Source organism: Chrysochloris asiatica, unplaced genomic scaffold (assembly GCF_000296735.1).
Source record: "Chrysochloris asiatica unplaced genomic scaffold, ChrAsi1.0 scaffold00140, whole genome shotgun sequence".
In the NCBI taxonomy this organism is placed as follows: domain Eukaryota; kingdom Metazoa; phylum Chordata; class Mammalia; order Afrosoricida; family Chrysochloridae; genus Chrysochloris; species Chrysochloris asiatica.
This window is the reverse complement of record NW_006408658.1, coordinates 2,353,165-2,371,846: the sequence shown is the minus strand read 5'-3', so window position 1 is coordinate 2,371,846 and position 18,682 is coordinate 2,353,165. Positions and strand designations below refer to the sequence as shown.

The 18,682-nt window shown below is 41.7% G+C and overlaps 1 protein-coding gene across 1 annotated transcript in view; it reads left to right on the top strand.

Moving 5' to 3' along the window:
* Positions 1-1,466, top strand: part of DNHD1 (dynein heavy chain domain 1) — a 105,838-nt gene extending 104,372 nt beyond the window's left edge. Inside the window, 2 exon segments of the mRNA XM_006870307.1 lie at positions 129-928; positions 1,116-1,466. Coding sequence (XP_006870369.1) covers positions 129-928; positions 1,116-1,466 — 1,151 coding nt within the window.
* Positions 1,467-18,682: the final 17,216 nt, after the last annotated feature.

The following is an 18,682-nucleotide window of genomic DNA, read 5'->3' as shown; positions in this document are numbered from 1 at the left end:
GCAAGCAGGGGATTGTAATCATTGCCAACGAGGTTATATTTAGGAATGATGGGGTAAAGGGCCAGATGACCTACTCTCTTCGTTTGGGGTGGAGGGAGTCCATCTATCATCTCACCTTCACCCCAAAGAGCTAGAGGAACTGGATGCCATGGCAGAGTTCAAGGCCCAGATGCACCTAATGCCCACACCACCAGAACCCCGGATCTGTGGACTAAGTGTGGGCTCCCAGGCCTGGCTGTTGCGACGCCAAAGTCGTGCTCTCCTAAGCGCATTGCAACGCAGTTCAACTACTTGGGTCCCCGTGGTTCACCAAGGCGCCCGGCGCAAGGAAAGGCGGCTGCGGCAACGCCTAGCGCAAGCCGCGCGGAGACTGGAGTCACTGCAGGCTCTGCTAACAGCGAGCACTCACCAAGACGAGCTTGGAGCCCTGGGGCCAGTGCTGGGGCCGAAAGCTAGGCGGCCTCTAGAGGGCTTCCTAGAGACCGAGGCACAGGAGTTGAGCGAACTGGTGGGCGCACTGCAACGCGACCTAGACTGCCTGTTGCAGCAGCTAAAGGGAGCGCCACTGTGCTCCTCTCGGCGCTGTACCGCGGTGGCCCAGGCTCTCTGGACTGGCCGCCTACCGCCACCTTGGCGACTCCATGCGCCCGCCGGCCCTCAACCACCCTGGCATTGGCTGCGACAATTGTCACGTCGTGGGCAGCTGTTGACCCGCTACTTATGCGAGAGTGCTGGCACCGAGGTACCAAAGCGTGTCTTCCACCTGTCCGCCTTTTGCCACCCGCGCCGCCTACTTCTGGCACTGCGTTGGGAAGCTGTCCTGGACCCGCATTCGCCCAGCCAGAATTTCCCTGGTAGCCAAGGTTCCGGCTCCAGTCACTGCCCGCTTAAACGTCAGGAGCTGAACAGCAATCCTCTGCATCTCAGGGTATTGGCGCTAACCTTCCATTTCTGAGTCCACACCTCAAAGCCCTTGCCCCCACTCCCCCCTCACAGTTATCCCAAAGTGCTTCTTTAAGATCTTGACTATCTTTGACTCCACCCCATAGTCCCATCTGACTCCACCAAAATCCCTGGCTTCCTACTTTTGGCTGACGGATCTCCTCTGCTCGCAGGTGGAGAATGGGCCAAATCCCACCGTTCCAGAGATGGGGCTGCTGCTGACTGGGCTACAGATCCTGAATGCCGAGTGGGACCCAATAGCCGGGGCCTTGCAGGACAGTACTTCCAGCCAGCCCAGCCCTTTGCCTCCAGTCAGCGTCAGTGCGCAGACTTGGGGCCCCAATGACCTGCCCCCTACAGGTGGCCTGGCTGTGTACTCCTGCCCTTTGTACATGGAAGGACCGCTTGGCATCACTAGGCTGCACAGCAGAAACATCCTGATACACCTGCCCCTGCCCACGAAGCTCAGCCCCACCATCTGTGCCCAACGGAGAGTTTATGCATGCAGTCCACCCCTGCCCTGAGTCCTCAACCAAAATAAAGCTGGAGTGATTCCGTGAAAGGCTTCTGAGATTTGCAGAGTGTAGGGTATGCGCACACCTAGGTGAGGCACTGAGGGAAGAGCCCAGTGTGGGCACAACTGAAGTGACAGGGGGACATGCATATGGGAGAGGAGCTAAAAAAGGGTTATATCTGACAACTAAGGAGAGGGAGAGTGGGTACACTGAAGAGACGGTCCTGGTGTTTGTCATGTATCCAAGAGGAAGAAGAGGGGACAATGACCATCACTCAGAACCCTTAATCCTCTTCCAACTCCACTGGTGGTCTCAGAAAGATGAAGTTGTCTGCTCCCTTATTTAGTCTCAAAACCCAATGGAGCAGTTCTACTCTGTCCTATAGGGTAGCTATGAGGAGAAATCTACACGATAGCAGTTGTTGTTGGGGTTGTTACTCAATGGCAGTAGGTAATGGTATTACTGATAATGTCCCATCCTGTTCTACTCATCATTCCATCCCTATTCTCTGAGTGAGTTACAAAATAAGATACAAGGTCTTATGATGATTCAACAAGTCTTTATTAAGTACTCCTGGGTCAGGTGTTTCTCCAGGAGCTGTTGAGAATATAGGAAGACATGTAATAAAAGGTCAACATATAAAAAACTTAGCTTTGTTTTTAAGTACTATAAAGAAAACAGGGTAATGTGTTAAAGAGTAGCTAGAAGAGAGCAGTTAATATAATTCAGATGAAGTTGGGTAAATAATTGGGTTTGAGAATTTGGTCTCTGTCCTTAGTTCTTGAGAGAAGTTTAACCTCTAAAACTTGGTAATTTTCCTAGTAGTTGAAGTGTGCTTTATCTATAAGGGCATTCTCACTTCCAGGAGTTCCTCTCCTAAATACCCAGCGCTACTTTGAGCCAATAAGGCTGTGCTTTTCTACCTTGGAGTTGAGGGATGGGTGGAGTTGAGAAGCACCTTCACATGATCACAAAGTCACAATTCTTATCCACTGCAGATGAGGTCTTTCAAGGGTAAATTCTTATCCAGTCAAAGTGATCCTTTTGATCAAATCTGCTTTTAATGAAATTCCAGTGCCTGCAAATAGTTTTTGAGTTTCTACTTTGTCCAGATTTTATAGTTAACTGGGCTGATAAATTCACTTGGAATCAGGAACCAAGATTCACATTTACATCTGTAAGGGAACATCAGTAGGAAAAACTTTCCCATAATCTTTTGTGGTAGCAAGAATTTATAGGTAATTTAGATGTCCTTAACTGAGGAAACGAAAAGTAAATGTGTAAATTATCACTACACACTTTGGAATACTAAACAGACATCACATACAATTAATTCACCTAATATATGCCAGTTATGTACTAGATTCTAGGGACACAGCACTGAGTGAAACAGATCAAGTCTTTGCTCTCTCAGAATTTACATTCTAGGTGGGGGGGGGAAGGGTTGGTGGTTATGTGCCGTGGAGTTGGTTCCCACTCATAGCGACCCTGCACAGGGTTTCCAAGGCTGTAAATCTTTACGGGAGCAGAAAGCCTCATCTTTCACCTGCAGAACCGCTGGTAGTTTCAAACTGCAGGTCCTGAGGTTAGCAAGCCTGGTTCGTAACCACTACGCTACTGGAGATACACAATAATTATATAAATATACAACAAAAAAGGTATTAAGTTCTTTGGAGAATTGACATTTGAACAGAGACCTACAAGAAATGACAAAGGAAGCCATGTAGGTATCTGGGGAAATAGTATTCCAGGTAGATGAAAGAGTAAGTATAATGAGCAGGCTTTCAATGCTAAGTAAGTAGCACAGGTGGAGAGATTTGAGTGAAAGAGGCAAGTATTAAAGAGCTGAGGTCAGAGAATTGATTGGAACCCAAAGAATACAGAGGCTTGTAAGCCACTGCCAGGACACTGCACTTAAGTATGTGATGAGAAGTTAGGAGTATTCTGAGAGGAAAACAATGAGCCACAGGTAGGTATAACAACATGAATGGAAGCATTGTTTCGAGTGAGGGGGTAGTGGTTGATGTTGCAGTCCAGAAGCGGAGGACCCTGGGACCATCAAGGGAGAAGAGCAGGGGCAGAGTGTGGGACCCTATTCAGAGAAGTGGTGATGCCAGAGATGGAGGCAGAGATGATGACGTGGAGAGATGGAGCAGCTGGGAACTCTAGATTCATGAAGAGAGAGGGGCTGTGTGCCAGCAGGGGGCAAGCTTGCAGGGTATGCCCTTTGGTTGTTTGAATGATTATATATTCCTGAGTGTTTCAGTGTACATCCAAAAAATAACAACAAACCAGAGGGAATAGAAGCAAACACTGTTGAATGATGATGCAAGCAGGGGATTGTAATCATTGCCAACGAGGTGAAGGACGATAGGATGAGTGTAAAACCAATATTCTTGCACGTAAACTATCACTCAATTCACAATAAAAACTTAAATATATATATATATATAGCATTATTGTGTAGTTGTCCATCTCTCAATTCGGTTAGAGACTGATTTGCATATTTTGAGAAAATTTATTATGGTTATTTCCTCTTGTTCAATTGCCGTTTAACGTAAGGAAACAGTGTCTTTGTCTCCTATGCTAGGTTTTACCTCAAATTCCATTTTAGAGCGATTACTATTGCATTTGTTTTCATCCATTCAGAGTCTATTTTTGTCCTTATGTCTAAGGTGTGTCGCTTGTATACAGTCCATCATTAGGTCTGATTTTCTTATCTAGTCTGCTATTCTGTCTCATGATTGGTGCTTTAGTCCATTTGCCTTTACTGTAATGATCAATAGGTATAAATTGATTACTGATATTTTTTATTGGATGGAGTGACATACTGGCAACAGCATTGGGCTCAGACATTTGTGAGGATGGTGTTGGACTGGGCAGAGTTTCCTCCTGTTGTGCATAGGGTCACTTAATGTCAAACAAGTGGTTTCTTTGTTCCACATAATTTTCTGTGATTTCATTTTACTTCTGGGCTGTTTTTGTGTGTGTCTCTCTTTCATTGCTGTTGTTTTAGAGTTGACTAAATGTTCATGATTTTCCTATTTTTATTTTCAGGAGATAATTTATTAATGCTCTTTGAGATTATCCTATAATTTATTAATGTCTTCTCAAGTTTGAGTCTGTTCTGTCTTGAAATCTACTTGTTCTACTCTATATTTAGAAGTTCTGTAACTATATTATTGATTCTTTTAACTTTGACTTCTTTTGTTACAAGTTGATTATCTGGTTGTACTTTGACCAATTCTATATGCTGGACAGCAAATAAGCATACCGTAGAGAATTGATGCTTTTGAGTTATGGTGTTGGAGTAGAATATTGAAAGTGCCGTGGGCTGCCAAAAGAACTAATAGATCTGTTTTGGAAGAAGTGCAGCCAGAGTGCTCCTTGGAGGCCAGGATGGCCACACTTTGTCTCTCATACTTCGGACATGTTGTCAGGAAGGCCCAGTCGCTGGAGAAGGATATCATGTTGGGTAAGGTGGAGGGTCAGAGAAAAAGAGGAAGATCCCTAACAAGACGGATTGGCCAGGTAGCAGCATCCATGGACTCAAGTATGGCCAACAGTGGTACGGTTGGCCCAGGATCGGGCAGTGTTTCGTTCTGCTGTGCATGAGGTCGCTATATGAGTTGGTGCCGACTCTATAGCACCTAACGCCAAAATATACCTAGACTGAGTTCTGGGTGATACTGTCATATGCTACTCTCACGTTACTGTCTGCTATTGTTGGTCCTCCATCCAAAGAACTCCCTTTCATATTTTTCTAAGGTTGGTCTGGTTTTTATAATTCCTTCAATTTCTGTTTATCTGAAAATGTCCTAATTTCAACATCATATTTGAGAGATAATTTGCTGGGCATATGATTCTTAGTTGGCAATTTTTTCATCCAGCGTTTTATATTTGTCATCCCATTGTCATCCTCTACCACTCCTCTGTCAGTTTGTCATACTTTGGTGGCTTGTGTATTGCTGTGATACTAGAAGCTACGCCCCCAGTATTTTAAATACCAGGAGGATTACCCATGGTAGACAAGTTTCAGTTGAGCTTCCAGACTAAAACAGACTAGGGAGAAGGAAAGGCAGACTACTTCTGAATGTTTAGCCACTAAAATCATATGCATAAGCAGTGGAACACTCAGCTAGCATCAGAGCACTGGATGTTGAAACATACCAAAACACTGTGAACAGCCCCAGAATACTATCAGACATAGTGCCAGAAGACAAGCACTACAGGTTGGATGCCACTCAAAATGCAACTGGGAAAGAGCTGCGTCCTGAAAGTAGAGTTAACTGTGATGATGTGAATGGAGTAAAGACTTCGGGGCCTTAATTTGCGATGGAGCTGTGAAAATTAAGGTTTTGTACCAACTTGACTGGGGCAGGATGTCCAGTGGTCTGGCAGTTGTGATGTGATTTTCCCAATAATGAAACCTAATACAGGCACAGTTAGTTAACTCTATGATGATTGACTTAAGCAGCCAATCAACTGAAAGGATGTGTCCTTGGGCGTGTGGTCTTATTGTTGCTGTTGTTAAATGCTGTCCAGTCAGTTCTGATTCATAGCAACCCTGTACAGGGTTCCCAAGGAGCAGCTGGTGAGTTTGAACAGCCAACCTTACAAGTTCAAACCGACCTTATGATTGAGTGCTTACCTTAACAGCACCACACCAGGACTCCAGGCCTGCTACTAATATAATGAACAAACAGGAAAAGTTTGCTCTCTTTTTCTGCTGGGGTCTTGGGACTCTACCGTTGTGAGTCATTTCCTTGATACAAACTTCTCTTTATATATACACATATATTTGTTGTTGTTAAGTGCTGTTGAGTTGATATTAACTCATATATAGGGTTTCCTAAGAGCAGCTGATGAGACTGAGCCACCGAACCTGAGGTTCAAACAAACATTGTGTGTACACACACACACACACACACACACACACACACACACACACACACACGTTTCAATGGTTTTGCTTTTCTAGAAAACACAGTCTAAGACAGGGGCATAACTTAAAATAAGGAGGAACAGCTGTAGACATCCACTAGTAATCAGAACATGAAATGTACAAAGTATGAATCTCTAAAAATTGGAAGTTGTCAAAAATTTAATACATAAAGATTGATATCCTGGGCAATAGGGATGTGGAATGTACTGGTATTGGCCATTTTCAATCTGATCTTATGGTTTACTGTGCTGGGAATGACAAATTGAAGAGGAATGGTGTCATATTCATCATCAAAAAGAATATTTCAAGATTTATCTTGAGGTATGTTATCTGTGAAAGGATACTATCCATACACCTGTAAGGAAGACCAGAGTCTTGGTGAGGCAATGTATGGTAAGTACTAAACTGCAAAGTCAGTTTGAACTGCAAACCGTTCCTTGGAAACCCTATACAGGGTTACTGTGAGTCTGAACCAACTTGACGGTACTTAGCAACAAAAAAGCAACTTGTTCACTACGAAACTGATCAAGCATGCAATCATGATAACTACTGGTGATTTAAGGAGCTCTGGTAGTGTAGTGGTTACTAATCGGGCTGCTAATTTCAAGGTCAGCAGTTTGAAACTACCAGCTCTTCCATGGAAGAAAGATGAGGCTTTCTGTTCCCATAAAGATTTACAGCCTCGAAAACCCTGTGCAGGGTCACTATGAGTCAGAAGTATGACTCCACAGTACTTAACAACAACAACTGAAGATTAAACTGCAAAGGTTGGAAACCAAGAAGAAGGATCAATAGTTGAAAAATATGGCCTTGGTGATAGAAGCAATGCTGAAGATTGCATACTGTTTCTAACAACATAAAGGATGAGTATACACATGGACATCACCAGATGGCATACACAGAAATCAAACTGACTACATCGGTGGGGAGAGTGTGGATAGGTTTCATATCATCAGCCAAATCATGGCCAGGGACAGACTATGGAAAAGACCATCAAAATCTCATCAGCAAGTTCAGTCTTAAGCTGAAGTCAAGAACCAAAATATGACCTTGAACAGATCCCACCTGAATTTAGAGATCATCTCAAAAACATATATGATGCATTAGACACTAGAGACCAAAGACCAGAAGAGTTGTGGGATGACATCAAGAAGATCATACAGGAAGAAAGCAAAAGGTCGTTAAGAAGACAAAGAAAGAAAAGACCAAAATGGATGTCAAGAGACTCTAAAACTTGTTCTCCAGCATAGAAATGCTAAAGTAAATGGAAGAAATGAAGAGGTAAAAGAGTTGAACAGAAAAATTCAAAGGGCAGCTCAAGAAGATAAATTCAAGTATTATAATAAAATGTGCAAAGATCTAGAGTTGGTAAACCAAAAGGGAAGAACAAACTCAGAATTTCTCAAGCTAAAAGAACTGAAGAAAAACTTCAAGCCTCGAGTTGCAATATTGAAGGATGCCATGGGTTAAATACTGAATGAGGCAGAAAGCATCAAAAGATGGAAAGATTACACAGTCACTGTACCAAAAAGAAATAGTGAATGTTCAACCATTTCAAGAGGCAGCAAATGGTCAAGAGTCAATGGTACTGAAGGAAGGAGTTCAAGGTGCACTGAGGGCATTGGCAAAGAACAGGGCTCTAGGAATTGATGGAATACAAACTGAAATCTTTCAACAAACTGATACAGGACTGGAGGCACTCACTTATCTCTGCCAAGAAATTTGGAAGACAGCTACCTGGACAACTGATTGGAAGAGATCCATATTTGTGCCTATTCCAAAGAGAAGTGAACCAATGGAATGTGGAAATCATCAGACAATATCATTAATATCATGTGCAAGTAAAATTTTGCTAAAAATAATTCAAAAACAGCTGCAAAAGCACATTGGCAGGGAGACTTTTGACAAGATGGCAGATTAGGCAAATGCACTACATATACCCTTTACAACAAAGATACTAAAGACCAAATGAAACAGACATAGATGAAAATTCTGGAACCCTGAACTTCAGAGGAATGGTTAGAGAAGTGGATTGAGTACTTGTTGAGAGAAAGAGCTAAGCAGAGACAGTGAGAAATGGAGAATTGTGAATGGATGGCCAAAGGCAGTGCAATCATCTTGTGAGTGGCTTTGTCAACAGAAGGTCTGGCAGAGCAGATTCACACAGCACTGGGAAAAGTGCAATTCCTTCTTTTCCCCTATGCGCCCCATGTGACCAGAGATGTGGCTAGCTCCCACCCTCATCTACCCCAAGCATAGGGCCTACTCTCAGGGAGTTCTAAGCCATGCTGTTTGGGAGCCATGCCTGTGAGGGAGGGACCAGCTACACCGCTTTGGTGCACTACACTATGGTGCCTGGATTCAAGAAGGATCAGCTCTACACCTATAGAACATGAAGAGAGCTACAAGACCAGCATTTAACCAGTCATACTTCCCCTTGCTGCCATGTGGTCCTGACAAAGAAACCAGCTCCATCACGGGCCCCCACAAACTACTTCCTGATTGAGTGTGTTGAACACAGATAACACCAAGAGCAACTGGAACTCCATCTAGGGCCAGGAACTCTGTTGTCATATCCCTCCCCACAGCCAATTTATAAGCCTCCTTGGCTTATAGGAGACCCCAGAGTTTTCTCCACTTCATGTCCAATAGCTGTATTGTTTGTTTTTTAACTCATATTGTTTCACTGTTTTTGTTTTTCTATTCTTTCTCCTATTTCCATTCCCTTGAATTTATCCTTTCTATCTTCATCGAAGATTTAAGTTGTCAAGGACTTCATTCTTCTTGGATCAACTATCAACACTCATGGAAGCAGCAATCAAGAAATCAAATGATGTATTTCATTAGGCAAATCTGCTGCACAAGACCTTTTTAAAGTGTTGAAGGGCAAAAATGTCAGCTTGAGGACTAAGGTGCGCCTGACCCAAGCCATGGTATTTTCAATAACCTCATATGCATGCGAAAGCTGGAGAGTGAATAAGGAAAACCATAGAATTGATGCATTTGAGTTATGGTGTTGGAAGAGAATATTGAAAGTGCCATGGGCTGCCAAAAGAACCAATAGATCTGTTTTGGAAGAAGTGCAGCCAGAGTGCTCCTTGGAGGCCAAAATGGCCAAATTTCATCTCTCATACTTCAGACATATTGTCAGAAGGGACCAGTCGCTGGAAAGGGATATCATGTTTGGTAAGGTGGAGGGTCAGAGAAAAAGAGGAAGACCCCCAACGAGATGGATTGGGCAGGTGGCAGCATCGATGGACTCAAGCATGGCAACAGTAGTGAGGTTGGCCCAGGATCGGGCCGTGTTTGGTTCTGCTGTGCATAAGGTCGCTGAGTTGGTACTGACTCGATGGCACCTAACAACAACAATCTTCATTTTTGTTTTCCCTTTTCTCTTTTTATTTATTCTTAAGCAACTTTAAAACTTCTCCCTTTTATTTCCTCTTTTTTCTCTTCTGCAGCTCCATTTTCCTGTGTGGTGTTGTGGGATAAAGCACAAGTTCAATTTGAACCAAAAGGTCAGTAGTTCAAACTCAACCAGCTGCTCCTTGGAAAGCCTATACAGGGTCTCTATGAGTCAGAACTGCCTTGACTGCACTTAACAGCAACATTTTGTCTTTCTAGTTATCCTTTTTTTCTGGTTGCTACCTGTGCTTATTTATTTTTTTCTCTTTTCATTGTTGATTTCCTGTTTGTTATTCTGTGTTGTCTTCTTGTGTGTATGGCGAGGGAGGAGGAGGGTTTTCATCTTTCCCACCAGACAGCAAGACAACAACCATGCCCATATAGCTCAGTCACAACCATACCCTCTGAAGTTCCATCCATTGGACAAAAGCTAATACCAGCTCCTATATTGTTGTTGTTGTTAAGTGGTGTTGAGATGATTCCGACCCATAGCGATCCTGTATAGGGTTTCCGAGGAGCAGCTGGTGAGCTTAAACCACCAACCTAGCAGTGCAAACAGCTTTGAAGTCTGGCACATTAACCCACAGTGTCACACCAGGACTCCTATACTATCTACTCAATGATAGAAGCCAACAAACATCAAGTCAAACCCACCCTTAACTGAATTGCATGAACAGTGAACAAGATGGTGACCATGCTTCCAATTTACAACTATGCCCACAAAAGGCAGTTGGTGAGAGCCTAAGAACACATCAACACACAATCAATTAAATACAACTATGACAAACCAATAATGCCCCACAGACAACAGACAACTTTAACTTACACACAGCAACAAGAGAGAATGGCTGAAACATATGATAAAGATGCAAGAAGAAAAGGTAATGGAACTAAAAAAGAATTCAAAAGAATAATATTTAGGTACCTTATAAGAATTGACAGAAAGATTAAGGAAAGTGAGGAGAACACAAAAAAATATTTAGAAGAATTCAGAAAAACACTACAGGTACAAACAGACAAAATGAACGCAAAATTTAATACAAAACCTGTGATTAAAACTCCAGAAGATTAATACTAAGATATCAAAAATAGAAAATGCATTGAAAGGGCTAAGAAGTAGATTTGAAGCATTGGAAGCTCAAATTAGTGAGCTTGAAGATAAGTCTCTCAATACTAGTGTGCTAGAAAAACAACTGGAAAAAAGAATGAAAAAATCCAAAGAAAGCTCAAGATATCTGAGACACTATAAAAAGGAACAGCTTATAGGTGATATTCCAGAACTGGTAGAGAAAATAAAAAACAGAGAAATTGCTGAAGAGTTGTTGGAAGAAAACTTCCCTAACATTATGAAAGATGAGAATATAAACATACAAGAAGCTGACTGAACCCCAAACAAAAGAAAATCACCAAGACACACCATAATCAATCTTTTCAAAACCAAAGACAAGACAAGAATCCTGAAAGCAGTTCAGGAAAAATGAAAAGTTACCTACAAAGATAAATCAGTAAGACTAAGCTCTGATATCTCAACAGAAACTCTATGCAAGCAAACCTGTAAGACTGGAAACAGGGAATCAGAGATATCAATTTATAATGAAGTCAACTACAAAGCAAAAAGAAGGAATAGTGTAGATACAGAACTTCCAAGTAGCTAGGAAATCAAGATTTCTGGAAAAAAGTTTGTTTTACATAGGTAAAAAATTAATTACAAGTTAACCTCAAAGAAAATTAATATACCTGCACATAAAAAACAAACAGATTAAGCAAACATTAAAACAAGAGAAATAAATAACATGAAAAGAAAACCCACAAACAAAATAAACTCAGCACAGAAAATTGTTTGGAACAAACAAACCAGAAGCACCACAAAAACAAAACAGACAGCAATCAATTCATACCAATTGAGAATTACACTGAATGTAAATGGATTAAATACATGAGTCAAGTAAAAGACAGAGAAAAATGAGTAACAGTATCCTTCAATAAGCTGTCTACAAGAGACATCAAAAAGATACAGACAGCCTAACTCAACAACAGAAGAATGGTTAAACAAACTTTGGCATGCACACACGATGGAATACTATGCAATGCTGAAAAATAAAGAATCTGCGAAACTTCTTACAACATGGATGAACCTGGAGGGCGTTATGCTACAATAAATCAATCACAAAAGGACAAATACTGCATGAGACCAATGTTATACAAAGTTAAGGTTTTCTCAATAAAAGAAACAACCAATGATAGTTACAAGGGAAGGAATGAGGGAAAATTATTCATGGGCAAGAGGATAGACACACATTAACATAGGTGACAGGGGAGGCAATACATGAGGTAGGTTAACAGAGGAAAGATGAAGGTAGTGGGAGACAGAGAGGAATGCAATAGTTAAAGTGAACACTTTTACTTGTTGGTACATGGCGGGGATTGCAATCACTGTAAGGAAGCCAAGTATATGATTTGTTGAATGTAAAGTTGATATTGTGCTCTGTAAACCTTCACTCATTCATAAAAACTTCAAGAAAAAAAAAAGCTACATTGACAGGGAACTGTCAAAGGTTCAAGCCAGATTCAGACAAAGGACATGGAATGAAGGATCTCACTGCTGACACCAGATGGAGCTTGGCTGAAAGTAAATACCAGAAAGATGTTTACCTGTACTTTATTGACTAGGCAAAGGCTTTTGACAAGTGTGGATCATGACAAACTATGGATAACATTGTGAAGAATGAGTACTCTAGAGCACTTAATTATGCTCATGAAGAACCTGTACAAAGATCAAGAGGCAGTTGCTCAAACAGAACAAGGGGACACTGAATGGCTTAAAATCAGGAATGGTATGTGCCAAAGTTCTGTTGTTTCACCCTACTAAATTTGTGTGCTGAACAAATAATTCGAGAAACTGGATTGTACAAAGAATGTGGCTCAGTATTGGGGAAGACTCATTACCAATCTGCGATATTCAGATGATACAACCTCGCTTTCTAGCAGCAGAGGATGTTAAGTATTTCCCGTGAAGATCAAAGAGCACAGCCTTTAGTATGGGTTGCACCTCAATGTACAGAAAACACAAATCCTCTCAGTACTAGACCAATAAATAAATAAATGAAGAAAAGACTGGAGTTGTCAAAGACTTCATTTTGCTTGGCTCCACTGTAGACACTCATGGAAGCTGCAGTCATGAAATCAAATAACATACTGCATTAAGTGAATCTACTACACAAGACCTCTTTAAAATGTTCAAGAACAAAGATGTCAGTTTGAGTATTAAGATGCACCTGACCTAAGCCATGGTATTTTCAATTTCCTCATATGCATGTGAAAGTTGGACAATGAATAAGGAAGACTGTAGAAGAAATGATGCATTTGTATTATGGTATTGGAGAAGAGTTATATACCATGGTCTGCCAGAACAAAACACAAATCTGTGTTGGAAGTACAGCCAGGATGCTCCGAAGCCAGGATAGCCAGACTTCATCTCTCATACTTCAGACATATTATCAGGAGGGACCAGTCCCTAGAGAAGGACACCGTGGTTAGTACACGAGTCAGCAGAAAAATAGGAAGACACTCAACAAGATGGATTGGCACAGTGGCAGGAGTAATGAGCTCAAGCATAACAATTTTAAGGGTAGTGCAGAACCTGGCAGTGTTTCATTCCATTGTTCATAAGCTGCAATCGAGTAGACAACACCTTACAATCATCTTCTTGCCTGCCTGATTTCTGCTGCGAAATCAAGTTTAGTTTTACTGATTTCCCTTTGTAGTTAACTTTGTTTTTCCCAAACTGCTCCTCTCAGTTTTCTTTCCTTGTCTTTGGTTTTTGACAATTGATGTCTTGATCTTATTTTTATGTCTATCCTCTATGGGGTTTGTTCATCTTTCTGAATGTGTAGCTTCTCTTCAAACACCTCTTCGACAGTTTTCTAGGTTTTTTTTTTTTTTTTTTCCTGTCTCTTCCTGTTCTAAAATTCAGATCACACATTATGTCTCTTAATGGTGTCTCACATAATTCTTAGGCTTTCTTCAGATTTGTCTTCCAGCATACTAATTCAGCCTTTCGCTGATTCTACTCCTTTGCTTTCTATATGCTATTTATTATTAGTTATTAATATTCTGAACTACTATTTGCTGTTTTGTATGGTTTCTAATTTTTCATTTGTCTGTCTGATCTTGTTTTCCTGAATTCTTCTAAAGTTGTCTGTGTTTCCCTTAATTTCATCTGCAGCTTTCTCTCAATCTGTCAAAGTACCTAAATATCATTCTTTTGCATTCTATCAGGTGCATCCAATACCATTTCTGGTATTATGTTTTTTGGCTCTGGATTTAGGTCACTTGAGTCACTGTGTCATTTCTTTGTGTAAGCTGAAATTGTTGTCTCTGAAACATTGTGGTGTCACTGTATTTATATTTATGATTGTATGTAGTGTGTTCTTAAGCACGTAGGTATGATAGAGTGGAAGGGTGTGTATAGTTCTCCTTGTAGCATAGTTCAGGGTGGGTTTGTCTGGTGTTGACTATTGATTATCATTGATTAAGTGGTACAAGAATGAGTAATGGCATTTGCCCAGTGTGTGGAGCCACAGAAGTACAGATGTGGCTGGGCTTTATAGGCATCACTGCTGTCTCCCCACAAAAAGTCAAAAGAGATCTGCTAAGGTAGAATTCATGTGCCTCCAGACATTGGGTTGGTATGTCCAGTACACAACCCCAAGCCGAGCAGAGGCTGCACAGGAAAGGTGCCACTGGTCACCAGATTGACAAGGCTGGTGGCTGGTCACACCTCCAGTCACTAGGTAGGCTCAAGGAACAAGGGAGAACCACACCTCCCCACCGCCCACCTCCAGCACACCTGTGCCTTCAAGTCACTGCGCTGACCAACAGACAACTGCTGCAGAACTCAAGATGGTCACACCACCCAGGCCAGTCTGCAGCCCACACGTCTGTCTTCTCTCTCATAGCTCCTACTGAAGCTTCCTCTACTAGCTGGCACTCAATCCATGTCTCCATCCTTTCCTCTGAAGTTCAGAGTTCCAGGATCACCATCCATATCTGTTTTACTTGATCTCCCATGTCTTTGTTGCAGAGGGTCGGCTCAGAATGTTTGCAAGCTTTTTCAGAAGAAGAAAGTTTGGTGAGCACCCAGCTAGTTTCTTCCACATAAGAAAAGGTCGTGCTCATGTGAAGATCTGGAAGATGAAAATGAGCTCAACAAGAAAAAGTATTCTAGGAAGATGGAGCAGGATGCATAGACTCAGAAACACACACAAAAAAACTTGGAATGCTTGCAGTATTAAAATGAAAGCCTAACACAAACACATACACAAACAAAAAACCAAAAGCTTAAGTGGCTGGAGTTCTGTGAGAAAGGAAGGCAGTGAACTGTGATGCATTCGGAGAGGGAGGCCTGGGCCAGATCACATACAGCCTAGGAAGGAGTCCGTATTACTACTTCCAGAGCTATGAGGCTTTACTGAATGATTTGAAGCAGAGAAGTGACAATCTGATTTACATTTTAAAAAGATCACGTTGCTGTGTGGAATATGAATTACTTTGGGGTTAGCAGTGGAAGCAATTAAACCCAGTAAGCAGCCGATTTTAGCAGTCAAATATCACAGAATCAGGTGTCTAGTCAGAGAAGTCACCAGGAAAGGAAGGCGGCCTGGGGAGGAAAGGCTCTAATTACTGGTCAGTGTCTGAAAAGCTGTAAAGGCCTTTGTGCAATTACATAAATGGTGGAGTATTTGAAGCTGAGTGTGTCTCTGCCAAGATCATGGTGTTTCTTTTGGAACTATGCTCCCTGTGGACTCTTACAGGAACGAAAGCTGGAGCACACCAAGAGCTGCAGAAACAATAAACATTTACTTGGAGAACTCTAAAAGGGAGGCTGAACAAGCATAATGAAGCACAGCTTGATAGCCAAACCAAAATTTATTTTTGTGTCTCATCACCCCTGCAAACTTTTTATTCCCTTAGCCTGGGTGAAAAGTTGCAACAAGCATGTGGTTTCCCAGCTCATTCTTAATTGACTGTCAATTTAATATAGACACAATCATAAATTATTCTATATAATAAAACATCTGCAGCTGTCTTTAGTTTTCAGTATCTTCCCTGCCCAACTCTGACCCACTGAAGTCAAGAAGGCTGTACTGCAACAAGGGGTCAGTCACGGTCCCTATGTCCTGCTCTCCTCACCTCCTATGTAATAGCTCTGGATGTTCTAGCTTGAAGTGCAGAAAGAAGAGAGGTAAAGGGATAAAGCAGTAATTGCTTAACTTGGTGGCTCTGTGCTTTCTGGGCCAAGAAGGTAGCTAAAAAGAGCATCTCTGCCATCCCCTCTCCTGTAATTCCCTGGATTTTAGGAGATGCCACTCTATTCTGGGAGGTCCCCTACAATTCCTTCCTCAGCCACATTACACACTGCTCTGCTAGTTTCTTTGCACTTAAGTCTTCTTGCATCTTCATGTGGACCCAGGACCACCCCATGCTCCCCCACAACCCCGCTACATGGTATATAGGATACACTCAGGCACCTCTTGTCTAGGCAAATTCTTGAATTGCAGGCTGGCCAATGCAAAACCAGCAGCACTTTTCTGGCTCCATCATGTAAATAGTTGGTGAGCTTTTGCTTTCCCTTTCCCTCCACATTGCCAAGGCAGGAGTCACACTCCCAGCTCATCATTCTCCAACTGTAGGAATATACTTCCCTCAATGGCCCCAGTGGAGCCTAGCTGTGTCCTGTCTCACAGTCACAACTGTCCTGCAAAGTAATCTTGTACTTGTCTCCGCATACCATCCTCTCTCACCTCTTAATGACCTTGAACCTCAGTGTGCTGCCAATAATCCTACTATATGTTTAGGTTCCCAGGGCTTCTAAAGCAAATTACAACAAAGTACATGGCTTAAAACAACAGCAATTATTCTCTCACACTGCTGGAGGCTACAAGTCCAAATTCAAGGCTCCAGAGGAACATCCTTATTTCTTCCTGCTTCTGGCAGCATAACTTCAATCGTGACCTCTGTCTTCACAGGGATGTCTTCATTCTGTCTTCGTCTACATCTCTTCTCTTCTTCTAAGGACACCAGTCCTACTAGAGGCTTTGCTCTAGTCTAACAGGACCTCTGGTTAGCTAATTACATCTGCCAAGATGGTATTTCCAAATAAGGTCACACTCACAGTTATTGGGAATTAGGACTGACTGCAACATACCTTTTTAGGAACACAAATCAACACACAAAACTACTCCCTAACTTCTCTCTCCCTGCTCATTAATAGTAAAATTCTATGAAAACAGAAAACAGCAAATGCTGCTGATGGTGTGGAGAAACTAGAACCCTCATACACTGTTTGTGGGACTGTAAAATGGTGCAGTCACTGTGGAAATGATATGGATGGTGTTTCCTTAAAAAGTTGGAAATAGAAATACCACATGGCTCAGGAATCCCTCTAATTGATATATATCCTAGGGAAATAAAAGCTGTGACACATATAAACAGATATGTACATCAATGTTCATCGCAGCACTATTCAAAATGCCCAAAAAAAAGGGAAAACAATATCCATCAGTAGATGGGAGAGACACACTATGATACATACACACAATGGAATACTATGCACCACTAAAGAAAATTATGTAGCTGGAACATCTCACATGAATGGATGAACCTGAAGGCTATAATACAAATACTGTAAGAGACTACTGTAAGAAGACAAGAAAAGGTTTTCACACTATAAGAAATATTCTTTAATGGTCACCAGGGGTGGGAGGGGAAGGGAGAGTAAATTTATATTAACTTGGGTGAAGGGGAAGGCAATATAAAGTAAGAGGGAAATCAATTTTAAAAAAAGATGGTAGTGGGAGGGTAAGACACTGAGAGGCGTGTTAAAGAGTTAAAAAAGCAGCAGAGACAAATACTGATGCATGGATAGACATGCAGGCTGACTGAGTGTGAATGGGAGAATGGGACTATACCCATGAATATATACAGGTTTGAAAAAGGGTATTTTTACCTGAGTATGTACCTTTGTTCCAAATACATTCATGAATGTGGTGGAGCATATAGGAGCCACAATTATGAGAGCATCTGAGACATAACCTAATATCCTGAGGGGAATGAGTCACTGGGCTTGTAGGCTTAGGACCATGGGCTCAGGAGACACCAAGCTCAACTGGCATAAAGTCTACAAAGACAATGTTCTACATCTTACTCTGGTGAGTAACAACTAGGTTCTTAAAAGCTCATGAGGGTCCATCTAAGATCAACTATTAGTCTCTCCCATCCTCCCAAGTAATCTGTTCAATGGATATCAGTGTATCAGCCTACTCTGTGTTGGCTTTCCTACCCTTTCTACAAAATCTCCTGGTCCACTAAAGTAATCCATATCTTACTAATGGTCTGAAACGGTTTTACTTATTTCATACCAACTCTGGATGATCTCTTAGTACTCACCCCTTCCACGGATACACTTAGATTCCTTAGAAAGTGAGAAAACCACATCAAGTTGATTGGTGTAACTATAAATTCACAAACAATACTATTATGAATTCAAGCAGGTCCCCAATATTACTCACCAATCCTCATTAGAATGCAATCTAACTGCTACCTCATCTTAAAAGCATTTGATGACTGACAACCTTCCCATTCTTCCTACATAAAAATATGTATTATATCAGACCCCATCTTCTAACTTTACTTTACTCTCGCAGGTTCATTTTTTCTTTACCCATACATTAAAAGCTCCTCAGAGTTCTTTTTGGAGCCACTATGTCATCTTATTATCTTACCCTGGATATTGCATCTACTCCTGTAACTTTAATTACCATCACTTACCACAAAACTCTTGTGGGATTTGTTATGTCCCACTTTCAAATGAATA